This window comes from Cavia porcellus, unplaced genomic scaffold (assembly GCF_034190915.1).
Source record: "Cavia porcellus strain 051 isolate PalLab524CR breed Dunkin Hartley unplaced genomic scaffold, mCavPor4.1 scaffold_9, whole genome shotgun sequence".
NCBI classification, from domain to species: Eukaryota; Metazoa; Chordata; class Mammalia; order Rodentia; family Caviidae; genus Cavia; species Cavia porcellus.
This window is the reverse complement of record NW_026947492.1, coordinates 65,586,208-65,612,842: the sequence shown is the minus strand read 5'-3', so window position 1 is coordinate 65,612,842 and position 26,635 is coordinate 65,586,208. Positions and strand designations below refer to the sequence as shown.

The 26,635-nt window shown below is 33.7% G+C and overlaps 1 protein-coding gene and 2 pseudogenes across 1 annotated transcript; all 3 read right to left on the bottom strand.

Annotated features, from left to right (window-relative positions):
• Positions 1–3,300: 3,300 nt before the first annotated feature.
• Positions 3,301–4,050, bottom strand: LOC100731441 (olfactory receptor 51V1-like; annotated as a pseudogene).
• A 7,501-nt stretch (positions 4,051–11,551) lies between these two features.
• On the bottom strand, positions 11,552–16,855 carry LOC100731716 (olfactory receptor 51V1-like; annotated as a pseudogene).
• A 7,962-nt stretch (positions 16,856–24,817) lies between these two features.
• LOC100731992 (olfactory receptor 52A1-like) lies at positions 24,818–25,738 on the bottom strand. Its single transcript, XM_003465375.1, has one exon. The coding sequence runs from the start codon at positions 25,736–25,738 to the stop codon at positions 24,818–24,820; it is 921 nt and encodes a 306-aa protein (XP_003465423.1).
• Between the last annotated feature and the right edge of the window lie 897 nt (positions 25,739–26,635).

The window sequence follows — 26,635 nt, the reverse complement described above, 5'->3', positions numbered from 1 at the left end:
TGAATATTTTAATTTTATTTTTCTTCCTCTTGAGCTCTACTATCAGATGCTTCAGCCAAATAATAATAATCAGAACCAATACTGAGAAGACACTTTGGTTTTAGGAAAAGTTCCTTTTAAACAGATGAAACTGTGGCAGAAACCCTTTCAGCAGGAAATAGGATAATAAGGACACTAATGGGAAAGTATAACAGGGAAGATGTAACCCAGAATGTCCCAGTTTTTCTTTATATCTTCTGCCTCCATTCGTAAACCTGGTATGAAAATACAGAAATCCAAAGTATTTTGAAAAAAAATGTGCAAGGCAGTGAATCATGAATACCCTATTTCCTGAGTGATTATTTTCAAGAGAGTATTTATGTGTTACCTTAGAATATAGGAGAGAATTATAGGAAGAAAATAACCATACAGCATACTCAGTTAGACAGAGAAGGAAGGAAACATACTGGTTTCCTGCACCTCCACTGGGCTGAAAAAGGAGTGACTAATGCAGTGAGCATACACATCATGGTTTATACACCCTCATAAAATTGCCAAGGAAGTTATGTTGATTTTTATAACCTTGTGCAAATAATTTTGAAGGCAGGAAAATTAAAGGATGGTAGAGTCACAGAAGTAAGAGGATATGTGTCAGGTTCAGTGCTTGCACAATGATGAGTACCAAGTTAATCTAGAAGATGCCAGTCAAAATTCTAAACATGATGCACAGATGGTGGGCCGTCCTGAATAAGGCGTCAATATAGGAGTCATTCAACATGAGTCTCTCAGGTAGCACAGCCCATGGAGCAGTGGCTCCCCCAGTTTCACTGCCAATCCTCAGACATGTCAGCTTCCATTTCCTGCTGGTGACAAGGAATTGGGTAAAGGGGGCAGACACTTGAGAAGAAAAATGAAAGGCTAGCACAGATTAGGAACTTACGATTGGCAGAAAGGCAGGTGAAAAGTTTAAATTACACCATAGCAAAGAAATTTTGAAAGTCAAACATTCATTTACATTTAAAAGGAGAGTGTGCCTTTCAGGATACCATTAACATGAATACATTCACTTGAAACAGCATAAAACTAAAATAACAACTCTCCATATCTGCTTTTATAAAAGTACTATACATAAATATAATATATTAAAATATTGTCTCAGAAAAAAACAGGCAGTTAAATATTATTATCATTGGGTGACTCACTTGAAAACATATATTTACATAAACATACAATTTAACCATATAGCCATCACCAAGATGTTAAAAGAAAAAATGAAAATAGTTCCAACGTAACAGATACAGTGATCACCTTAGTTGAAGTATGACACAATTACCTTCTGTCTCCCAGTTATTTTCTAGTAATTTAAAACAGTTTTGTCTCAATATTCTCATCTACCAAACTGAATGGTTCTGACATCCTCTAGGTATGATCTCAGAATTAACAGCTGGAATTACATATCCGTACTTTCAACTTGCATAGCAAATGACAGACACCCCAAAATATAAACTACTTCTTAGTGTCTTTAAGATTATAATAATTGTTAGAATATTAGTCGCTCCATCATTAATAGTAAAGGTGTGAATGTTAAAAATAGCAACCAATTTGAGGGAAAATGTTTCATAATTAGGTATGATACATGTATTTAAAGCTGCACTGTTCAGAATTTAAGCAACAAACCAGTAAAATATAGAATATTCGTTTCATGCATAAACTTTCTGTGTATGATACAATGTAACACAAATGGATATAAAATTCATTTATGGATACAGGCAGCAACAGGAATGAAACTGAAACAATTACTGAAAGTGTAGTAATCCAAACAAATAGGATTCTGTTTTACCCAATTTAGTTTACATGACCTTCTTTAATAACAAAATTATGATAGTAATTGAACTAGTGACACTTGGTAATTTGAGGTCCTGGGAGTGAATGGATGAAAAACAGTTATGAACATACTTGTGAGGGTGATGGATATACTCTACATCTTCAGTGTGTGGTGGTTGAGTGAATATACATGTCACTCAGAGCTCATCAGGTGATGCATCTCTATCTAACAGGACATAGTTACTATTTAGAATTACACATCAATATTTCAGCCTTTGAAATACTCGGTAAATATTGTTCAAATCTCTGCAGAAATATGTTGAAGAAATTTACATATATAAGCATAATGTATCATCCATCATTGACTGCAGTAGCATTTTGTTCTTTTATTTCCAACGTAAAAGTTTTATAATGGTTACCTAAACATTAAAAATTGAATTGAATGAAATGCCAAAAAAAGAAGGAAAGAGATATCATGAGATTTGCAGCAAAATAAAACAAACAATATATCAAATGCACATCAGACATTACATTTGGTCATTTGGTACATTGTCTAAACTATGTGTTTTCAAACAATCCACTCATAATTTAAAAGTATATACACCTGACATTATTGATATAAAGGTTAAATCAGAAATACTTTAGACTATTTATTCATATCAATAATTAAGGCTTTTTCATATCTAAACATTGGGGTCAGATATTAAGTTAGAAAAAACAAGAAGTATGTACTCAAACATTTTCAAATGACTCAAGTGATTGTCTAATGGTAGTTTTAATTGTTCTTATTGTTTGGAGGAATAAACAAAAAACCGAAACAATCTATTTTTTGTACTTGGAAGTTAACTGGTCATATACATTTTACTAGTTGCAGATAGGGCTTGGAGATTTTTGGGTTGTTAGACAAACCGGCATCAAGAGTGTGACTTTTGTCATTCATTTAACTAGTTTTTAAATGATTTAAACATCCCACAATCTATGGTAACGCAATATGGTTGAAACGAGTATCAAGGACAAAGCACACTGTAAATATATTGCTGAGAATTCTAAAATGAATTAAGAGCCTAATCTTTGAGCAATTACTTGAATGAATTTAATCATCAAACTGTGCCTAAGATAATGGAAAGATACAAAAATGCCCTAACGCTCTTGATCAGAGGTAAGTTGTGGATGTTAGTAACAAACATACTTACACATTGTTTGACTTTCCACGTATTGTACATGACTATTTCAATTTATAAAATTCATTCCATATTAGGTGTGACAAGCACATAGACTTAATGTGGCCATTAAAAAGGAAAGTATAATGTTTAGATATCAAAGAAATAGAATTTTATAACTGCATTTAAATGACTGACTTCACCATTCGAACTCTAATGTGTGACTTTAAAATGCATTCACATTTGATCTCAACACGTCGGCTCATTTCAAGAAGAACAATCTCTGCACTCTCCTTCATATCGGCTTAGTCTTGATACTGTAAATGATGGGGTTCATCTAGGGTGGGAAAAGGATGTAGATGTTGCCCATGAGGACATGAACGAGTGGGGAGAGGTGTTTTCCAAAGCAATGCAACATGGTCAGACCAATAATGGGAATGTGGAAAACCAAGACAGCACAGATGTGAGACATACATATTTGCAAGGATTTGACTCTCTCCTCTCGGGATGCAATGCCTAAAACAGTGAGCAAGATCATGACATAGGAGATGAGGATGAGCACTGCATCAAACAGCAGAGTGCCTATCACCGAAGCCAGAACATAAACATAGTTGAACCGAGTATCTGAACAGGCTGTTCGAATTAAATCTTGGTGCAAACAGAAAGAATGAGAAAGAATATGAGGATGACAATAATTTAAGAACTTCAGGCTGATGATGACAGGAGGACAGAGTAAGCAACTCCTACCTAGGATTGCTATGCCAATCTTCATGATTTGGTCATTTGTTAGGATGGAGGAATAGCATAGAGGGTAGCAAATAGCAACTTAGTGGTCAAAAGACATAGACAGGAGGACTGAGGACTCCATGAAGGACAGACCAGGGATGAAATAGGACTGAGTGATTCAGGAATCCTGGTTGACCTCTTAAATGAATCCCCAGAGGACCACTAGCACCGTGTGCGCAGTGGACAGCCCCATGGACAAATCTGTGAGGGCCAGCATAGCCAGGAAGTAGAACATGGGCTCATGGAGGCTCGATTCAGTCCAGATCATGTGGAGCATCATGCACTTTCTCAGGAGCACCATGGCATATATGAGAGAGAAAGGCATGGAGACCCAGAGATAGTAAGCTTCTAGGCCAGGAAATCCAGTGAGAACAAACATGGAAGAATTTGTATTTGAGATAAACATGGGAGACAATAATAAAAGACTAGAAATTTGCTACAAAGTTAAAGCAAATTTCGTAAGGTTTGGCATTAGCAAATTTCACAAGGTTTGGGATTACCACATTTCTAATTATGTTACTCTGCTTTGTAGGAAAAAAAATGCAATCAAATCCAATTTCCACTAGCAGCAGAAGAAAGTTCGAAATCTTATGCTTTAAGGCAAATATCTGTTTTCTTAGACAACAGAAATTTGCAGTGCTAGTGTTAAGGGTTGCTAGAAACTTAGTGATTTTTATGCAGAAACTATAGTGTCAGTGGATACGTTGGATTTCCATCACAGGCTGGACCTGTGGTAGCTCCTGCTAAATTCTTAAGGGACACAATACATGAGCTTAGGTTTTTTGTTCTGCAGGGTCTAACTTGGCTCTCAAGGATTGTGAAGTACATATTCTTTAGTATCGTAGCTGTAATTTTTACTTCTTCCCGAAGTTCAATTTCAAAGAAATAGATGATTTTAAACGGTTTTTAGAAAAAAAAAATTGCTATGAGAAACAACAAACACAGTGGAATGTGGATTTCTACCACGTATTACATTGCCTAGTCCCTTCGTAAACCATTTGCAATTTAATTTGTACTTTATCTTTCTTCTCTGGTTTTTGGTACCTCTTCATTATACATGAGATTTATAACTTTTCTGATTGTCACAGCATGCTTATTTCATATCTCTCACATAAAGCATAACATAATGAGATTACTTTTGAACCAGGGGCAATTAACATAATTAAATAACAGTATCTGTTATCCACATATGTGGAAACTATTTCCAGATGGAATAATATTGATTATTCAAATATAACACTGTCTTAAAATAAGCCAGTAGTCACATACTATAGATACTTCTCAGCCCCTTGGCTACTGTAGTTCTACATATAGTAAAGAATATTTTAGAAATTCTCCCATATTGAGTAGATAATGTACCATGCTATTAATTTCTTTGGTTAAAAGAGTCTGTGGATTACTAGAGCTTACTTAGATTAAGTCTAAGATTTCAGAATACAAGTGTTTCTCAAGCAGAATCAATGATTTGTATGGTTGGATAACTAAGAATTCTTTCTGACTAGGAGTTAATGGAACTTTTAGAGATAATGCAAATTTACAAATGTAAAATTACAAATGTAAAGAAAATATTATATGATAATATGATAATATGAACACTTAGGCATTATTCTCAGAATACAATCGAATACTTGTGTAAAAGTCTTGGAAACAAGGAATCAATAAATATAATAAAGATGAAAATGACCTATGTGAAAATATAATATTTTTCTCCTTTAGTATACTGGCTCACGTTTGACTATTAAATTATCTGTACTATATTTACTAAGAGTTTTCTATTTTTATATTCTGGAGTAGTAATTTTCTGTAATTCAGTTTTTCTTGTTTCATAACTGTGGCTTTAATGCTACGCTTGGAGTAGAATTGGAAAGTGTTTCATCCCCATTAATTTTCTAAAAGACCATACGCTCTTTCTTGTAACTTTTTTTTAATCAGAGTCTCAAGTGTACCCTTTACACCTGACGTTTTCATTATTAGAATATTTGGAACTCATCATTTAATGACTTAGCCAGATGTGCTTAGGCCCGGGTTGCCTATTTTTTCTTGAGCACTATGTTCATGTTGTATTGTCTCCTTCCTTTTTATTCAGTATTTTACATTTTTATGTTGTACAAATCTTTCATCTTCTTCAGTAGTTTTTTTTTTTTCCCTTTCAAAGGCCTTGTAATGAGTCTTTTTTTCTTAAATTGTATCTTATTTCCTTATTTGTGCAGAGGAAAATATTTAATTACTGATTTTGTATTCTCTTACTTTAATGAAATTATGCATCTTGAGGAAATTCAAAGGACACTTAGTGTTTTCTAGATACACAATCGTTTTGTCTGCACATAGAGTTAATCTGAATTGATCTTGCACATTTGTTTCCATTTGACTTCGTTTTCTTGCCAAAGAGTTGTCACTAAAATTTGATCAAGTATGGTTAGAGTTGAACCTTTGTCCTCTTAATTTTAGTGGATATGTTTTCAACTTTTCCTTTTGAAGAAAGAAATTTGCAGTGAATTTACTAGCTATATTACTTATTATGTTGAGGTATGCTCCTTCATTATCTAATTTATTTACAGTTTTTATAATGAGGGGTAATTTAATTCTTTTTTTCTTTAGTGAATTTATCCTAAAACATATGCATGAGCAAATAACAGTATTGTAGGCTCTAAGAAAAACCAGGAAATACCTTATGAGTCATAAAAGAGTATTATAGTCTTTTATATAGACTTTATAGTCATAAAAAAACTATAAGCTGATTCTGGGAAGATCATGAAAGTTGGGTGGCTTTGACAGATGGACAGATCTCTTAATTTCCTCATCTTTATTTTTTGATTTTTTGTTTCATTTTATTAGTAAATATTTTCATCACACTAGATTTATGTTTATCTTAGGAAGGAGGTAAATGTACTGTGTATGTATTTATTCATTTCAATTTAAAGAAACCAAATGTAAGGAGAGGGTGCAGAAGGGACAGTGAAAAGAAAAAAAATTATATAAGAAGGAACATTTAATTTTATTGAAATTCTATCTGCATGTGTTGAAAAGATCAAGTAATTTTTATCTTTGATTTTTATGTGGGATTTTATATTTATTTATTAGCACATGTTGAAACATTTAAATCTCTAGTATAAACCTGCCTACTTCTATATATGATATTTTTAATGAGATAATAAATTTTATTTGCATTTACTTATTGTGGATTTTTGAATTTATTTTAATTGGAGATTTTTGACTGCATTTTTCCTTTTGTGACATCAGTTTACTGTCAAAAGTTTACACAATGAGTTTGGAAGTTTTCTCTTTTTCTATTTTATGAATGAGTTTGAATATAACTAGTATGTAGACACAATATGAAATGTATTTTTGATATTACTGTCCTACTGGATTTTCTTGAAACTCTGTTTTAGTGGTATTTTTAAATATTTTTCTCTTTGAAAAAAAGGTTCTAGTTTTTCAAAAGTCTGTTAAGCAGTGAACCCACATAGTCACAGGCTGATTTTTGTTGTGCCCCATTGTAATTATTGACCTAATTAATTTTTTATATCCCTTGGATAACTTTTGTCAGATCTTGTATAAGACTTTGTCTTTAGCAATTTCATTTTATTTTTGTATGAAATTAATTGAAATTCACAAAACTAATCATATTTAGTCAGCAATATGACTACAGATGGAATTGCTCACAGAAGCAAGACCATTTAGTGCATCCCAGAATTATATAAAGATTGTTTTAAAACTTTAATGGCAAAAATATCTTCTTTCCTTAATTAGAAGTCTCTATTTATGGCAGCTAATTTAGCTCAGTGGCATAAGCACCCACCTAGCAAGCATAAAGTCGTGAGTTCAATCCCCACTACCCACACCCCAAAAGAAAGAAAAAGATGTCTATTTAATACTACATTAACACTTTCTAGACATCCAAATGTTCTGCTACTTAAAATGAACCTTAGATTGTCCATGAGAAGGACATTGGGAAACAATATAGAACAGAAAGTGTTGTTAGAAGGGTGTGAAAGTGAGGATGATGGAGATTTAAGATAAAATAGTGCAAAGGATGTATAGGATCAAAACAGAAATTGCTAATGGTGACTCCTAGATCTTTATTCAGTGGAATGATACTTATCAAGTTAATTATCAAGAGAGTCAATGTTTTTGCACTAGGAAAAAATGTAGACTTATTATGAAGAAGCTAATCCCCAAAGACAGATTATCACTAGTAAAATTTCCACTTCACTATTAATAATCATACTATCAGAGAAATCACTTTACCTGTGTGGTAAACTTTTCAATGCAGAAAGTATATGTAATACTCTTTCAGTACTGTTTGCAACATAATAAATGTTAGAAGAAAGTGAATAATAATTTATAAATAAAACAAAGATTTTTATTTTCATAGTTGTAGAATTACGTGGATTGGCAAATCCTTTAAATGTAGTACAATTCAAATAAAATATGACAAAACAAATTTGCTTTATCTTACAAGTTGCAAAAAGTAGTAGCATTTACTACCATAAGGAATCACGTAATTGAAAATAGAGTTTAAAGGCCTTCACAAACATATAGCGCATATAAAAGTAATACATATATACGTATATATGTGAAAGTGTAAAACGCAAGTACATTTGACAACTGACTATCCTTGACCTTATTTGTTTTTTCCAACAGCTCTGCTACTATTAAAAATCTCTGCTACAGAACAAAAACTACAATTACAATAGAGGGGAGAAAGTTAGATACAAAGAAAATCCCTTTTACAAACCCCAGCAAAACAAAACAAAAGCAAGCAAACCATTCCAGCATGAGATGGTGGAAGGACATAAAGAAGGAAAATAGGGCTGCACATTCTCTGATCCCTCTAAAAACATCACACTAAGGATAGAAATCCAGTGTGCTTGAGAGGCTAAATAAAAGAAAGAGTCAGTAATTCCCTATTTTCTCTTACCTCACTTAAATTCTGAGATTCTTCTCAGAACGTGGGAGAACAGTAGGGTAAAAATGAGTATGTCACATAGTCAGTCAGAGGGAGGAATAGATCTCACCTAGTTCTCTTCTCTTCCAGTGGGCACAAAGTGATCTAGAAGCTTTTTATATCCTTGTAGTAAACTCATAAGTCCAAGTGACGGTACACTTATGATGGTGTCAAGACGGTTACATAGATCATGAGCTGATTGGGCCATGAAAAAACATTTCAATTGGAAAAGTAGGACAGTGTGGGTCATGTTTCAGGACGTGTTTAGTAAAAGTCAAAGACATGCATGGTTCGCTGAATTAATCCAATGAAAATGATCAGTCAAAATTTCACACAGGGTACAGAACTGACCAGGTTCCATGCAAAGTAAGAAGGCATAATGCAATTCATCCAAAATGCATCAGCCATGTAATTTAACTATGAGAACGTAGGCTCAGATAGTTCACTCAGCGAGTCCTCAAAGACATGTTGCTTCCCCTTTAACATAAGTAATACCCAACATGGGAGTGAGTGAGCAGAGAACTGTACAGAACACAATGTAGCACATACTGTCAGCTTCAAAGCTTCTAAGGAGTTACTGAAATAATTATATCACAGCACAGCAAAGATATAATTATTCAAAACTAGTGAGTGACCTTAAGGGAACAGCTGTCAGTTCAGTATACCATTTCATCAGTAGGATCACTGTGGAAAAAAGTTATAAACCTCCCTACATGAAAGTTGCAAAACCTGAGGAAAGCATTTTAGTGTATCATAATATAGATTGAAAAAAAAAAATCTTACAGGATATTTTCAGTTGATAATTCATTTAAGAGTACACTTATAAATATATAAGTATACTTTTACCCAACATTTTTCTAGTGACTTTACAGCCTTTTCAATATTATTAGTGACAAAATTGAATGAGTATGATTTATCCACAAATTTTCCCTGAAGAGTAAATTCAGTTATACTCTTTGCTTCCAAGATACATGACATACAATAGATACCTGATTATTTTAAATGGATTAATTTTAAATTATTGTGACCATTGTTATCTGGTGGTCCTTGTCTTTATAATAATAAAGTGTAAGCCAGGCAGAGTAGAAGTGAGGTTGGATACAATCAGAAAAGTTCTATATGTGCAAGCACAGAGATATCACAGGGAAACCTACTAATCTGACAATTAATGGGGTTTAATAATTATGTAAAGCTTTTAAATATGAATTCCTTCATTAGGAAAAAGTGTTATAATTATGTGATATCTATGTTACTGGTAAATTTATTCAGAATCAGCAAAACAAATCTAAGATGTAGATTAATGAATGACTAAATACATTCTGTGTATGACACAATGGAACCATAACAAGCAGAGAAGAGGATGAGTTATGCATGTAAGCAGCAACAAGAACGAACGTCCAAAATGAAATGGAAGTGAAAGATTCAAGTAGAAAACATTATGTTAGCTATTATATCACTCTGTTAGCTTTCAAAGGCAAACCTCTACAACACAAATTAGATTATTGGCTGACCAACACTTGAGGCACTGTAAGAGGAAAGACCATAAAATAGATGTTAGGCCCTTTGGAGGGTGATAAAAACCTGTTATATGTTGATTTTGGTGTTTATGTGATTATAAATCATTCCAAGACTTTCAAAAATGTGTACAAAGCTAAATTACTGTTTTAAAATGTAGATTGATAAGCCACCCTAAAATAATAAATAAATTAGTCATCTATTGTAAAAATAATATTATAGGATAATAAACACACAAGCAGTATTTAAATGTGTAAATTTTATTATTATCCATGATTTACTTTGGTGAACTTTTAATTACAATGTAAATTTTGCGATGGTCACAGTATCTCTTAAACATTTTCTATAAAAAGAAGTATATAAGAAGTAGGAAAGAAAGAGCTATCATGACATTTAAAACAACTGAAACAGACAAAAATGGTTCCAGAACCGTATGTATTACCTAATATAGTTTTTCATGCCACTTAACCAATGTGTATCAAAATCTGTAAGGATATAATACAATAAAATATATTAGAAAGAATTGGGAGATTAAATTAGAAGCATTTATGAAGTTAGTCACAGTAAAGATGCATAAATTTACGTTATTTTCATTATGACCCGAGGTTTGAATGAGCTTAGCCGATTACCTGGGCTCAAGTCACTTCTTTTAATGACTCAGATGATCTTCTGATGGCACTTGCTACAGGCATTTCTTAAATATAGACACCAGTGACAAAAGGTTACTCATTGCAACTCTTGTACTTACAAGTAAACTTGATGAAAATCTCATTCACCATTCACAGGGTAGTTCTGGGGAAACTCTTGTTTTGGTAAGCAGGATTTCATTTTGGACAGTTGTTTAACTACTTGTGATTTAAAGAGTCCAATGTTTTTACACTACTTATCCACTATATATTCACCTTGTGCAAATAACAGCATGGTTAGGATTGTGGATAAACCACAGGATTATGCTATAAAAGTTGAAAATCGACTAAAAACTGAAGATCATTTAGGAAATATTTGAAAGGGTTTTGCCACCAAAATTGAATGTGGAATAGGTAGATACAAAAATACACTCACAGCAAGTTGTGAATATTACTAAAGAAACAGCATCATATGTTAACTTGAATCGCAGCATATTCTATGTATGTCTTCCAGTACATAAAATTGATTTTAACAGTATAAAAGAAAATTTTACTCACACAGTGTTTGGAAACATGACAGGAAATTTCATGTAACATAAAAAAAAAAAAAAACCACGAAATCACTACTGAAGAAACACATTATTAACTTACTACTCTTACCATGGTGACTCCACTTGGTACCTTCTAAATACATTCACATTAAATCTCAAAACCTAAGTTTCTTTCAGGTACAACCAGCTCTGGATTCTACTTTGTATCTGTTGGGTCTTGGTACTATAAATGATGGGGTTCATCAAGGGAGGGAAAAGGATGTAGATGTTGCCCATGAGGACATGAACGAGTGAGGAGAGTTGTTTTCCAAAGCAATGCATCATGATCAGACAAAGGACAGGGACACAGAAAACCAACACAGCACAGATGTGAGACACACAAGTCTGTAAGGATTTGATTCTCTCTTCCCAGAATGCAATGCCTAAAACTGTGTGCAAGATCATGATGTAGGAAATGAGGATGAGCACTGCATCCAACCACAGAGTGCCGATCACCGGAGTCAAAACATAGATGCTATTGAAGCGGATGTCTGAGCAAATAAGTCTTGGTGTAGGCAGAAGGAGTGCGACAGGATATGAGGATGGCAGTAGTTTAAAAACTTCAGGCAGATAATGGCTGGAGCAATGAGTAAAGAACTCCTACCTAAGACTTCTATGCCAATCCTCATGATTTTGTCATCAGGATGAAGGAGTACATCAGGGGGTTGCAAATGGCAATGTAGTGGTCAAAGGACATAGCTTAGGAGGACTGAGGACTCCATCAAGGAGAGCGTGGATGAAGTAGGACTGAGCAATGCAGGAATCCAGACTGACCTGTTGAGTGAACCTCCACAGGATGCCCAGCACTGCGTGGATAGTGGACAGCCCCATGGACAAATCTGTGAGGGCCAGCATAGCCAGGAAGTAGAATATGGGCTGGTGGAGGCTTGGCTAAGTTCGAATCACATGGAGCACCATGCAGTTTCCCAGGAGCACCATGACTTAGATGAGGGAGAAAGGGATGGAGACCAGCTGATAGTAACCTTCTAGGCCCACAAAACCACTTAGGATAAATCCAGAATTATTTGAATTTGATATAGACATAGCAGATCTTGATAAACATCTGGAATTTTTATTCAGAGATGATGCTTACTACACAAGTTTTCAGTTTCCTATTTTACATTGCTTATCTGCACTGGAGAAGAAAATGCAGTGCAACTTCCATTACCAGAAAACAAAGTTAAATAAAGCAAAAAGAAATGTACAAAGGAAAGCAAAGTGTTCTTGGCTCATTGTGGCAGCTGTCTGCTGTCTAAATACCACTCTTGCAGAGCTAGTGATGAGGATGCTGGAGAATGTGAGAATTTTGTGCAGAAGGCTTAGTGTTTATTAGCACATGAGGTTTACACTGAAAGAGTGAGAATTCTGGGAGTCTCTGACCAATCATTCAGCAAGATGATGCAAGACCAAGTGTACGGAGACCGGCCATGTGGGGTGTCAGCCTCAGGAGACTTTGATATACAGAGGTGGCTTTGTCCTCAGTACCACAGCTACACTTTCACTTCTTTCAACACAGGACTAAATCTCAAAGGAATGGCCCAAAGGGCTGAAATTTGCAGGAAATAAAATTTTCCAAAACAAAATGTGCATATTGGAATATGTTTTTTTTTTTAAACCACATTCTATGTTTGCTTGTTTCTCTATTCATTCTTTATCTAGGTTGTGCTTCATTGTTCTTCCCTAATTTTCATCACACATGAGCTTTATATCTTTTCTGAATCTAAGAGATTTGTCAGATCTTCCTCTAAGAGAAAATGTGATTGATGTTAATTTTGAACTAAGGAGACCTAAACAGTTTTTTGTTGCAATGTCTGTGTTATCATTGGCATGACTACTTCCAGAAGGAATAAACTTGCTTACTTAATCTTAGCTACACCTTACAATAAACTGAGATTCATAAAGATAGCCTCTGATAGCTTCACTTGCTGTAGCTACCACAAAATTATTTCAGAAACTCTACCACAATAAATACATGGTGCAACCAGATGTGGTTTTTTTAAATTTTTGGTCAAAAGTTTGTGAAATAGTGTTTGTAAAAAAACATTTCTAGGATTTCAGAATATAAATGAGTCTCACATGCAGCTTAAATAATTTAGACAACTGAGCAATTGTGGTCTTTCTAACAAGGAATAATTTGTATTTTTGGAAGAATATCATAGGTACAAATATAAAGATAGTATTTTATTATATGAAAACTAGGCATTATAATCAGAACACATTTAAATAAGAGAAGAAGAGCCTTAGTGGAGGGAGTTACTAAATCTAATAAAAATTTTAAGAAATCTTACGTTACTCTTGTAGTATATTTCATTTTGAATCTTTGGATGCTATTTATTACTTGAGCTCTTGTTTGTATATTGTGTTGTTTGTACTACATGTGGTCTAAATTAATACTTTTCAGTCATTTAACTGTAAGCTGTTTTATTTTCTCCATTTTGTTATTTCCCTTAGATAATCAGATGTAAATTATTCTATCTTCATTAATTCTTTGAAAGAACTTACGTATGATTTTTATCATTTTAAGCCAATTTTATCAGGATGACGTGATGCAGTGTCCCATGGTTTTCATTGTTGGAATGTTTGAACTTAATATTTAATGCCCTGTAATAAATTCTGTGGTACTTAAACTATCTGTTTCTTTATCAGTGCCAAAGCAGTTTTGTAGGTTTCTTCAAAATTCTTTAATTAATTAACAAATGCCTCCCTGTATTATTGCATTATTATCCTGTTATGTCAGCCCAATCACTAGTGAGGTCATTTCTCAATCTTGATAATGATTTGTGTATGTCATTTTTAGGTTGATTTAATAGTGGAAATATCTTAAAAATATTTTCAAAAATCTAGTTGTTTTAGTTTTCTCAGCAGTTTCTAACATTAGTGTCCATTCTGAACTGTTCTCAATGTACTGTTTTATATTCCTTCATTAATGATCATATTACTGTTTGATTTTAATGCCTGCTAATATTTTGCATGGATTCTAGGTGATAAATTTCTTTGTTATCTGTTGGTTAGCTTTGTACTCATATATATACAATCAAAAGATCTGTTCCTGAAAAACTAGAATTGCTAATTTGGTCAAAGAGTACTTCTGTGAATACTTGAAAATGTACTTTGAGTCAAAAGATTTCCCATTAGAGGTACGATATTAAGCTGGGTCGACACCCTAGTGCATTAATCAGGGTTACACCCAGGAAGCTGCTGAGACATTTCTCATGATCATGCACTTTTATTGCATGCTTTTGTCTGTTGCCAAGCTGTGCCCTTTCTCTAACTTTTGCTGTTCTGTTCTTTCCCCTGTATTCAGCTTCTTCTCATCATCCAGACAGTCTACTGTACTCCTTTTCAGTTCCTTTTACTTGTTTCATGGCCTTGTAACATTCACATCAGTGAACCAGGAAAATCTCAGTTTATCACTACCTATGGCTCAGAGGTCTCTCTTGTCTGTTCATTTCATCTATGTCTTTATCATTTTCTTGTCTTTTCATCTATTTCTAAGAGAAATGTTCAAATTTCAAGTTAAATTTGGAGATTTTAAATTTTCATTTTTGTTTTTTCTTGCTTCATTTATTTTGAGGCTCTATCTTCAAAGCCATGAAAATGGTCACATTGCTGTGTCTCTGTGAGATTTAACAACGTCATAGCAGTGATTACATGATCATCTTCAAGCCCATAAATGCATGATAATGAAATGAGGTGTATGCATAACAAAGTATTATACATCTATAAATAAGAACAGAAGTGTATCATTTGAAGATAATTGATGATTATTATATGAAGTGAAATAAACCAGCCTCTGAAAGATATACAGCACATTTCTCTCATATGAACAATTTAAAAAGAACTTTAAAAGTTGACATGAAATATGATCATCATTTCTTTGCTCATTGTGAGTAGTGCCACGGTAAGCCTGGATATGTAGTTGTCTTCATTTTATACGGACATTGATTATGCCACTCACATACTCAGGAGTGACACAACTAGATTTTGTTGTGGTTCTATTTTGAGGCTTTGAGGAACATTGACATTAATTAATATGGTTGTACTGACTGATATTTTTATCAAAAATGTATAATTGTTTCTTTGTTGTACATCCTCACAAATATTTTTGTGGTCTATTTTTCTTGACTCTGGCAATTCTGAGTAGGGTGAGGTGAATTTCAGAGTAGTTTTGCTTTGTCTTTCCCTAATGATAAATATATCAAGCACCATAAAACATGTTTTGTGTGTGCCTAGGGTTTAGCTCAGCAGTGTAAATCCTTGCCTGGCAAGTGCGAGTTCCTGTTTGATCCCATTAACAAGAAGAACAACAAAAAATATTTTTTCTCATATACAAAGATACATTCAGCTCTCTCGATAAAGTATACAATGGACTATTTGTTCTGTTGTGAAACTTTTTGAGATCTTTGCATAGTCTGGATAGTGGTTTTATGTCAGAACAGCTGATTAAGATTTCCTCCCACTCTGCAGACTGCCTATTCACTTTGTTGATTCTTTCCTTTGCTGTGAAACTTTTTATTTTATTTAGGGCATTCCTCACTTTTGTCTATTATTTTCTGTACATTGGAGTCTTATCCAGAAAATCATAGTCTACAGCAATATTTTGAGTGTTTCCTGTGTGTTTTCTTCTACTGATCTCAATATTTGAGAACATAGGTGTATTTAAGCCCTTGTTGTGTCTTAAATTTGCATACACAATGTGTAATATGGAGACTTAGTTTTTATCTTCCATATATGGATGACCAGTTTTGCCAGCACTCTGTGTCAACGAAACTCTTTGACCAACATTTTTGGCTCTTTTTAAAGAATCAGATGGTTGTAGAAGTTCTTTTCTTTTGGTCTACATGTCTGCTTTTTATGTCAACAAAATGTTTGTGCTGAAGAGACTGTGTAGTGTATTTTTATTATCAGGTATTACAATGTTTCCTGCATTATTATTTTCACTCGGGATTCCTTTGAGAATTTGGGATCTTTTGTGCTTCCATATAGGTTTTAGGATTTTTTCTCGTACTGTGATGAATGTCATTGGTATGTTGATGGGAATTACATAGAATCTTCAGATCCATTTTGGTTATGCAATCATTTTAAAATCGTTACTTTCCTAGTCAATGAACATGGGTGATTTTTATCATATTTTATTGTCACTTTCCCTTTACTATCTGTTTCTTTTTTCTTTTTTGGTATGGAACTTTTATCTGCTTTGGTAGGTTGTGTGATTTTTGTTTTTTTGACGCTATTGTGAATAGTATGTTTTCATGAATTCTTACTTTACTAATTATTTGTGAACAGGAATGCTTGTTTTAATACTATTCATCTTGTAACCTGCTACTGTACCAAATTTATTAATGTAAGAAAATTTTAGAAGATTCTTACTGTTTTCTAGACATAGACTCACTTTTTTCCTGCAAGACAGGAAGGATTTAACCTCATCTTTCTCTATTTGCATATGTTTCCTATCTTCGATATCTTTTCCCCAAGTTTTCTAGAGAAATTGATGTGATGAGTCTTTCTTGATTTTAGAGATAGACTTTCAGTTTTTCTTCACTCAATATTGTATGGGCTTTGGGTTTGTCAAACGCAAAATTTATTATGTAGGTTAAAAGCCTTCAATGTCTAGGTTATGGAGGGTTTTTTCCCATACAGTGACATTCAGCTTTACTGAAGGCTCTATCTCCTTGTGTTAAAAGAGATCATGCAATTTTTTCCTCTTGATTTTCTGTGGTGTTTATAATGATTAGCACACGTTGAAATGTATCACATCTCTGATACAAAAACCACTTGCTACCTGTCTATGCAGTTTGATTAATATGATGATATCTGATTTAAAGTTATTTTGCATTAGATCGTTGCATCTATTTTCATCAGGGATATAACACATATATTATCACTTCTTTCACGTATCTAAATATATTTGAACTATTTGTAGTTTTATTCCTCTCATAAATAAGATACTTTGTGACATTTTATTAAGTATAGAGTTACCAGAGAATGTTATCATAATTGTTTAGAAGTATTTATTATCAGTTTACCATCATGTTTCAGCAATGAAAACATATATATAACTCCAAAATTTTTAGTCTCCACTGTATTTGTCATTTATATCTGTGTGTTTTCAAGATATCTAAGTGTCTCAATTAAAGGACTCATTCAAGCACAGATACCATTATCTGTAGATGAAGCTCATATCCACTTGTGAATTCCTTGAAAATGATACTTTTGAGAAAGAGAATTTCTCTAATCACCTGTATACCTCTTAATTTGTCTTATTGTTCTGTCTCTTTCACACATTTGGTCAAAACATTCAATTATATCATATATTTGACTGTCTTTCTTTACCCACTTCATTGTGCAAAATATGTAAACTCTAGATCAAAACAGTGCTTAATTTGGTCAGTATAGCAACCTGTATTGATAGATATTTCATTTATAGAATCATTGAAGCTGTCAAATAAATGAATATATTATTGGTTCATATATAACCTCACTGAAAATATATTGTACAATAATAAGTTGTTTAGATTTCCCCCTAAATTTTATGGTACAAAAAATTTAAATACTTAGACAATTTGAATTTTTAAAAATTAAGCAATATTGATCTGCAAGCATGGAAGATATATTTAGCATGAGACTTTTGTATTTCTTAAATAAGTTTCTTGGGAGGTGTCGTTCTAATATACAGTTCAAGGCGTAAAGACTTATGTTACCCACTACCGTATGTTGAAAATAGAAAAAATTGATGGAACAAAAATGTTTCATAAGATAATTAAATTTAAGTTAAAAAGCTGGAAATGAGGAAGACAAATTCTGCTTCCCATTCTTTTTAAACTTTTAATTGGCACCTATTAGGTTTGCTCTAAATATGACCATGATACTTGTTCTTGTTAAATATATTACCATGAAATTTGAGTAGGAGATAGTTCTTAGAAAAGATCAGCATAAATGGAAAACTTCACTAAATTTATCAGGAAATTCAATAAAATTATTCCTGGTGCTTTCAAGGTTCAAGACATAATAAGCACTTGATTAATATAGACTATAACTTTAATCATTATAAGACTTAGTATTTAATAGTTTTTATTTATAATAAGCAAGATGATGTAGAAGGGCGTATGGACAGAATCAGTATGTTGATGTATGGAAATGTCAAAGAAAAACCTATTAAACTGTACAATTATTGTATATTACTTTTTATATAAAATTTTAAAACAGAAATAAATTCTGTCATTTTGAAAAAACTATCATGATAGTATTGTGCATCTATGTTAGCAATATATTTATTCAGAGTTAATAATAAATAAAATTGTAAGATGAAAATTAATTGCATATTGGTTAAACATTCCTGTGTATGCCACAATGGGATCAGAAAAACCAATGGAAAAAAAACAGTTATCTATGGATTCAAGCAGCAATACAATAAAAGTCCAAAGCACTATTGTAGCTGAATAACACATAAAGGATTACATGACTCATTATTTTGTTCTCACTTTCTCTTATAGGCAAATTTGTAAGGCAGATTAGATTACAGTGGCTGCCAAAAGGTTCAGGCAGTGGATACAGGTGGCCCAAACTACACTAGCGGGTGCACTTGACAGTGATGGATGTGTCCTGTATGTTGATTTTGATGCTGATTTTATGACTGTCAGTATTTGCAAAGCTTGCTGCACTGTGTATATAGATCTAACATGGGTGAATTACTGTTGATTATTATACTTTGATAAATCAGACTAAAATATTAAGTAAATTAGATACATCATCAAACTAATGTTTTAATGTAACAATACAAGCAGACTCTAAATGTGTATACTTCATTAACATGCATGACATAATTATTGAGTTCTATATCTTTATCATACAAATGTTTTATGGTGGTCACATAAAACTTTAAAAACTTTATATAACAAAGAACTACAGCTGGTTGTGATGGCACACACCTGTAACCCCAGCCCTACAAAGGCTGAGCCAGCAGGACTGCCTGGAGTTCAAAGCAAAACTGCCCTATATAATGAGTTTGATAGGGATAAAAGCAAAAGAAGGGGGCAACACAAATGATATCAAGAGGCTATTTACAGAAGTAATAGCTGAAATATTCTCAAACATGAGAATGGAAACTGACATCAGGATTAGTGAAGCATATAGAACTCCAAATAGTCATCAATAAAATAAAATTATATCCAGACATATAATAATCACCATCTCAGAAAAACAACATAAGAATAGATTATTAAAAGCTGTGAGAGACAAAAGACAGATCACAGGTTGAACTATGGCAAGATCCCATGGCTCAAAATCTTATTTAATTAATTAAAAAAGAAGTCCATGTGAAAAGTAGCAAGAGCTGTAAGAAATTCAAAAGAAGTTGAAACATGTAATTTATCCAAATACATTATGTATTACCTTCTAAAGTTTTGCGTATCATTTAACATAGAAAAGTCCATTTTTACAATGTAAAATGAAATCTATTTCAAAGACTTGATAGACTTACTCATAGAAACAATGCACTTATTTTATATTCTTTTATCTGTGACCTTGTTGTCAAATAAAATCCAACATACATATGGATTGAAAGCAAATACTTTCAGATGATCCAAGTAATCTTCGTTTTATACTGCTTTGTCTTAAAGAGAGTAAAACAAAACAGAACAAAAAAAGATCTGAAGAAATAGAACACTAACATATGGTTGCCATAGATTCTAGAAAGTTGTAATTGTGTTTTCATTTGCTTATAGGTATTGTTTAATTTATTCTTTCATTTCCTCTGTGACCCACTGATTGCTCAAGAGTGTATTATTCAATTTCCATGTGCTTGTGGGGTTTTTACAGTTTATTTTATCATTAATTTCTGGTTTCATGGTGCTATGATCAGATAACATGCATGGGATAATTTCAATCTTCTTGCATTTATTTAAATATGTTCTGTGGGCTAGTATACGGTCTATTTTAGACAAAGTCCCATGTACTGTTGGGAAGAATGTATATTCTGATGTTGTTGGATGGAACATTCTGTATATGTTTATCAAGTCTATTTGTTTACAGTGTGATTCAGTTTTTTCATTTCTTTGATGATTTTCTGTCTGGTTGTTCTGTCCCTTGGTGTCAATGTTGTGTTAGTCTCCTGCTATAAGTGTTATCACTTATTTGATTTTTCATTTCTGCTCATACTTGCTTTGTATAGCTGGGTGTTCTAGAATATGGTGCATATGTAATTAAGATTGTTATCTCTTCCTCTTGAAGTTTTTCCCTAACTAGTAGGTAGTGCCCTTCTTTATCTCTTAGGATAATTCTTGGTTTGAGGTTCACGTCTGCAAACAGAATACCTACACATAATTTTTTGGTTGCATGAAGAATTGTTTTCCATCTCTTGACTTTCAATCTATGGGTATCTCTTTGGGTTAGGTGGGTTTCTTGTAGACAGCACATAGTTGGATGTTGTTTATTGATCCATTTCCCAGTATATTTCTGTTAATTGGTGAATTTAGACCATTTACATTATTGATTATAACTGCTATATATTGGTTTATTGTTGACATGTTATCTATCTGTTGTTGCTTCTTTACCTTTCATTCTATTTAATTTTCTGCCTTGCTTAATGACTTTTTTCTATGTGTATATAAAATGTCTTTTAGTATTCTTTGCAGGGTTTGTTTGGTGACCATGGAGTTCTTCAGTTGTTCTTTGTCATGGAAGTACCTTTTTTCTCCATCCATTCTGAAGGACAGTTTTGAGGGGTCCATCCGTCTAGGTTGGAAATCATTTTCCTTTAGGATCTGAAATACTTCACTCCATGCTCTTCTTGACTTTATTGTTTGTGTGGAGTGGTCTGCTGTGATTCTGATAGGTTTTCTTTATATGTGATCTGTCTTTTGTCTCTCACAGCTTTTAATAATCTATTCTTATGTTGTTTTTCTGAGATGGTGATTATTATATGTCTGGGTATAATTTTATTTTGTTTATGACTATTTGGAGTTCTATATGCTTCACTAATCCTGATGTCAGTTTCCATTCTCATGTTTGAGAATATTTCAGCTATTACTTCTGTAAATAGCCTCTTGATATCATTTGTGTTGTCCCCTTCTTTTTCTTTTATCCCTATCAATCTTATGTTGTTTTTCTTTGCATCATCTTCCAGCTGTTGAATTATTATTTCTTGATTCCTTGCTTTTGTTAAAAAATCTTTCCTTTACTGTTCACTAGCTTCAATCTTGTCTTCCAGGTCTGAAATTCTATCTTCACTTTTGTTGAGGCTGTTTTAAAAACTTTAAATGGAATTTTTGATTCCTTGTATATGTCTTTGAATCATCTTTTTGTATTCTGTTTGTTTCTTATATTGTGCATCAAGGAATTCTATCTTTTTGCTTTGTTCCTCTAATTTTTAACTGTGTCTTCTTTAGGTGTGTTCACAATCTTCTTTCATTACTTTTATCATTTCTTCTTTTACTTGGGAGATTATTTCTAATTTGAATTGCTTTAAAGCTTTCTGCAGTTATTTCCTTATTTCAGTTGCTATTATTTCAGGTATTTCAGGTGTATGGCATATATTTTCTTCTTTATACATGACTCCTAGGCTTTCTTGGGATGGGCTGGAGGTTTGAGATTGTATGTTGGTCTTTCATTTTGTCATTTTCCTATATTTCCATGTTTCAAGTATTGTTCCAATGCTTTCCCTGGGTGTGTTGGAAATCATTTCCTTTGCCCTTGGCTCCAGGTTGCTGAGCATGGTCCAGTCATGTTCACAGGACCTCTCTGCCACATGCAGTGTTCCAGGAAGTTGGGCGGGCACCTAACCACTGTGGATGATGGTCCAAATCTCTTCCTGGTAAGGACCAATGCACTGGAACTCAAGTCATGTGCCCTCAACTCCCCTGATTGAACAAGGTGACTGGGCATTATCTATTCTGGCTGCAAAACCTCCCAAGCCTAGTCTAACATGGCTGGAAGCTGTGTAGGTCCTTGATCACTTGGAGCAAGACTCTCCTGGGGCTCGGGATGGTGTGCAGGAGCTCATCTCCTCTGGCAATCAAGTTCCCCATATTGAAAGAAGGTTAGTGGGCATGGACCAGGCAGGCCTGAAACCTGCAGAGCCCAGTCTAGTGTGGCTACAAGTTGGGCGAGTCCTTAACCACTGGAAGTGATGATCTTAAAATCTGCCCAGGCCCCACGTCTGGTTGCCAGAACTCAACTCACTGCTGGTAGCTCAGTTCCCTTCAGAGGCAGTTTAAATTCTATTTATTTATATATTTTGCATGTATCTGTATGAATCTTACAGGATCTAACTTTATAAGACAGGTTGTAAACAATTACCAGCATTATGTTGTTTATTACAAAGTATTTCCTTAAATTTTGTTTGAAAGACCCCTTCCAAAGAACCTTTTTAGTATTTCTAGAAGTATGAGATATTATGTTGAACATTTCCTCAATTTTTGATGCAATATGTGTTTCCAACATATATTTATTTTGTTTTTGCCAACCTGAAGCCAGGAAACAACTGTTTGACAAAGAAGCCTGGTGTCTGTCAGTGAACAAGTTTATCCAGAAACCAAGATAGGAGAAGTACCATTTGCTGCCATTGTTAAATTGTTAGTGATGCAGCTCAGTGTAAAACTTGGGTTCAAGTCTCAGCACCAAAACAAGAAGAAAAAATATTTTGCAACTTTCTAACTAATTGACCTATGTTACAGAAAATTATTTTCACAATTCATAATATTAGTCTTTGAATTTTGTAACATTTTTCAGAAACTATGTATTTCACAATATTTCAATATACACACCTACCTAATAACATAATTGAGTTTTATTGTCTTGCCCATATAGTCTAAATTATTTATCATTTTTCTCTTTTCATGGAATTTTGCTTAATCCTGATGAAAACATTAATCCTGGTGCTGTACCAATTTTACTCTTAAGTAAATGATTTTATTTAAAAGTAAAAGTAAGTTAACTACCAATAACCCTTCAAGAACTCTAATAAACACATATACCTAGATCCACCAAAGATGTTTCTATATTTATTCTGTAGTCTTCCTCAGTAGCCGCAGGAATCTGATTATACTCATTCACAAAGGCAGTGAAAATATCCACCAGCCTGTGGTATGTGGTCCACTGATTTGCACATAGACCAAGATTGTAATCTGATAAATCAGTACATGGCACCAGTACAACTTAATTTTCTATAACCTTAAAAATAATACATGATCTTAGATTTTTAGGGACAATCATCTAGTTCTAAGTTCTCATGTCATTATTCTTAGACAAAAAATTCACTTTGTTGGTAAAATAGCCTACTAATATAAAGGCATGCCTTTTTACACCCACTGAAAGAGTATTGTGCCCTCATCCATGCCAATGGTTTCCTTTTAGGGATAAAGCCTTCACTGAAATATTGTATCTGATGAAAGACTTACACCTACGCACAGCATTATTAACCATAATATCTATATTTTTCCTATCTCCCACATTGTGTCTTGCAATCAAAGCATACTAAAAATACCCTCTGCAACCAAGAGCTACATCTCTAGTTGCAATGTCCTATCACCTACCTGATCGTCTGTGTTTCTATTACCTTGATCACACTTCACTCCTTAAGAATCACTTTACCTAACTAAAAAACAAAATTCTTTTTTCCTCTTTCTTCTTCTTTCTCATCTTCCTTTGTATTCATTCCTGTTCTCTTCTTCCAGAAAAAAACTAAGCTCTAAACTCATAAAACATAAGATATGTATCAAATTTATTACTGTATTATTATTCTCTTGCATTATATTTCTAATAGAATGGTTTCACACCTGAAAAAATAAGATACAAAAGTCAGAGGTAGTGAAAAATTATTGATTGAGTAAATTCAATACTTAGCTTCCAAAATATTTGTGACTACAATATTCCTGTGACCTTGAGAAAATTTATTTTTATAATTATTTTAATGGGTTTCATAAAAATTTTTCCACATATGACCATATTAAAGCATTTATTTTACATTGTTTTAATTAACCAAGATTTTCAAAAAGAATACATTGAATAACTGGTATTCAGTGCCTGGACATGACAGAATGCTGAATTCAGAAATAGTTTCATGTCAGTGACAGATGTGTACTTTATCAATTCTTCCAGAGAAACATTCTCAAGGGAGCATCTTAAGCAAGGATTAAAAAATAAAAAGGAAAAAGAGATAAAATGCATTCACTATTTTGTTTCATTTATATTCTTTACCCTCATTCCTTATGTAGGAGGCACAAACCCATTGATTGATGGCTGTCATGGACTACAGCTTTCATACTGAAAAATGTCACATGTCAATTCCTATAAACAGAAAACTTTGGTATCTCAAATAATGTGGGCTGATGTTCTTGTTTTGTTCTGAAAGAAGGTTATATGGCTGAACGAGGAAAGAGCATATCATGATGATCAACACATTTTTACCATGCTAATGAGGATCGGATCAGTCTTTATGCCATAGATAAGTGGGTTGAGGAATGGAGGGACAAGTAAGTAAAAGCTAGAAAAGAGGATATGGATCCATGGGAGGATGTGAGAGCCAAACCTGTGTGTGAAAAAGGAAAAGAAAGCCAGGAGGTAGAACTGGAGAAAGACACAAATGTAAGCAATGCAGGTGTTAATTTGCCCCTTCTGGGGCAAATTAAAAACTGTGATAAATATCTGGATGTAGGACAATGTGATTAATGTGAGGTCAAACCCTGCAACAGTGAAGGCCACAAACAAACCATAGATTTTGTTGACCCTGATATTTTCTGCAGCTAATTTCACAATGGCCATATGCTCACAATAGGAGTGGGAGATGACTGTAGTATGATAAAATTGGAACCGACACTTTATCAGCACCAGGCATGGGGCCACAAGGATGGCAACCCTCAGGGTTACAATAGCTCCTCGTTGAGTGACAAGCTGAGTTGTGAAAATGGTGGCATGTCTCAGTGGATAGCAGATGGCCACATAACGGTCAAGGGCCATGGCAAGTAGAATGCCGGACTCTACACCCTGAAAGGTGTGGATGAGCCACATTTGAAACAGGCAGCAATCAAAATCAATGTCTGGCAAATGAAACCAGAAGACTCCAAGCATCTTTGGCATAATGCTGGCAGCAAGCACAATGTCTGTGGCACCTAGCATAGCTAGGAAAATGTACATGGGCTGGTGGAGACTGCGCTCTGACCTGATGATAAGCAGAAGCAAAGCATTTCCTATCATAGCGATAAGGTACATGGCACAGAAAGGGATTCCGATCCAGCACTGCACAGACTCAAGGCCTGGGATACTAATTAGTGTTAAGACAGAAGGCATGAAGACTGTAATGTTGGAGCGCAACATGGTATTCTCAGGCCTCCTGAGGTCAACAGAAGATCCACACAGCTACAGTAGATTTACTTTGTGTTTTTATCCAAAGCCACCATAGTGAGTCTGTTTGATATTTCTGGAACACTGCAATCATATCAGCCACTGCATTTATGCTATTGACAGGGAAACACAGCTCCACAGAGACACATCCCTGCTTTAGAGAAGGTGTCCATGAGTATTCTCTCACAGTGAGATATTCTGTACATAGGAAAAAGACTTCAATGAACCAAATTGCCTGTGTCAAGACACTGTTGCTGCTTGTCTGTTAATTTATTTCTAGACCTGTGGATGAAAAATTAGACTCATTTACTTTTATTAGAAATTCAAAATATCGTAAGATACTAGTATTTCTCACTATATCCAGCATTTCACCAGTTCTTCTAATACTGCTCTTATTCCAGTCATTTTTTAGTGAGGATCAGTTGGTTTGGATCAGCTAATTTTCGGGTAAGACATATTACTGTGCAGCGGACTCTAGAAAGTAGAGATAAGAATAGTTGAGACTCAATAACATAACATAATCCAGGCATGATGAGGCTCGTGGGTAACCCCAGAGCTCTGGTAAGCTGAGAAAGTAGAATCTCAAGACTTTATCTCACATTTAAAAAATTAGGAAAGGATGAGGATGTGGTACCAATACATAGTACCACAATAAAGAAGGAAAGAGAAGGTAAGAAAAAAAGAATGAAATAATAGAAAGAAAAAAGAGAAAGAAGAAACAAAAAGATAGAATAAAGAAACAATATATGTGTCTATATCATTTGTACCTATATAGAATTTCAATCATAGCAGCAAAACATGTCATAAGGTATTTAAGAAATCCTTTCAAATATTCTGAAAAAAATCCACTTTAGAAAAGAGAATTTAATT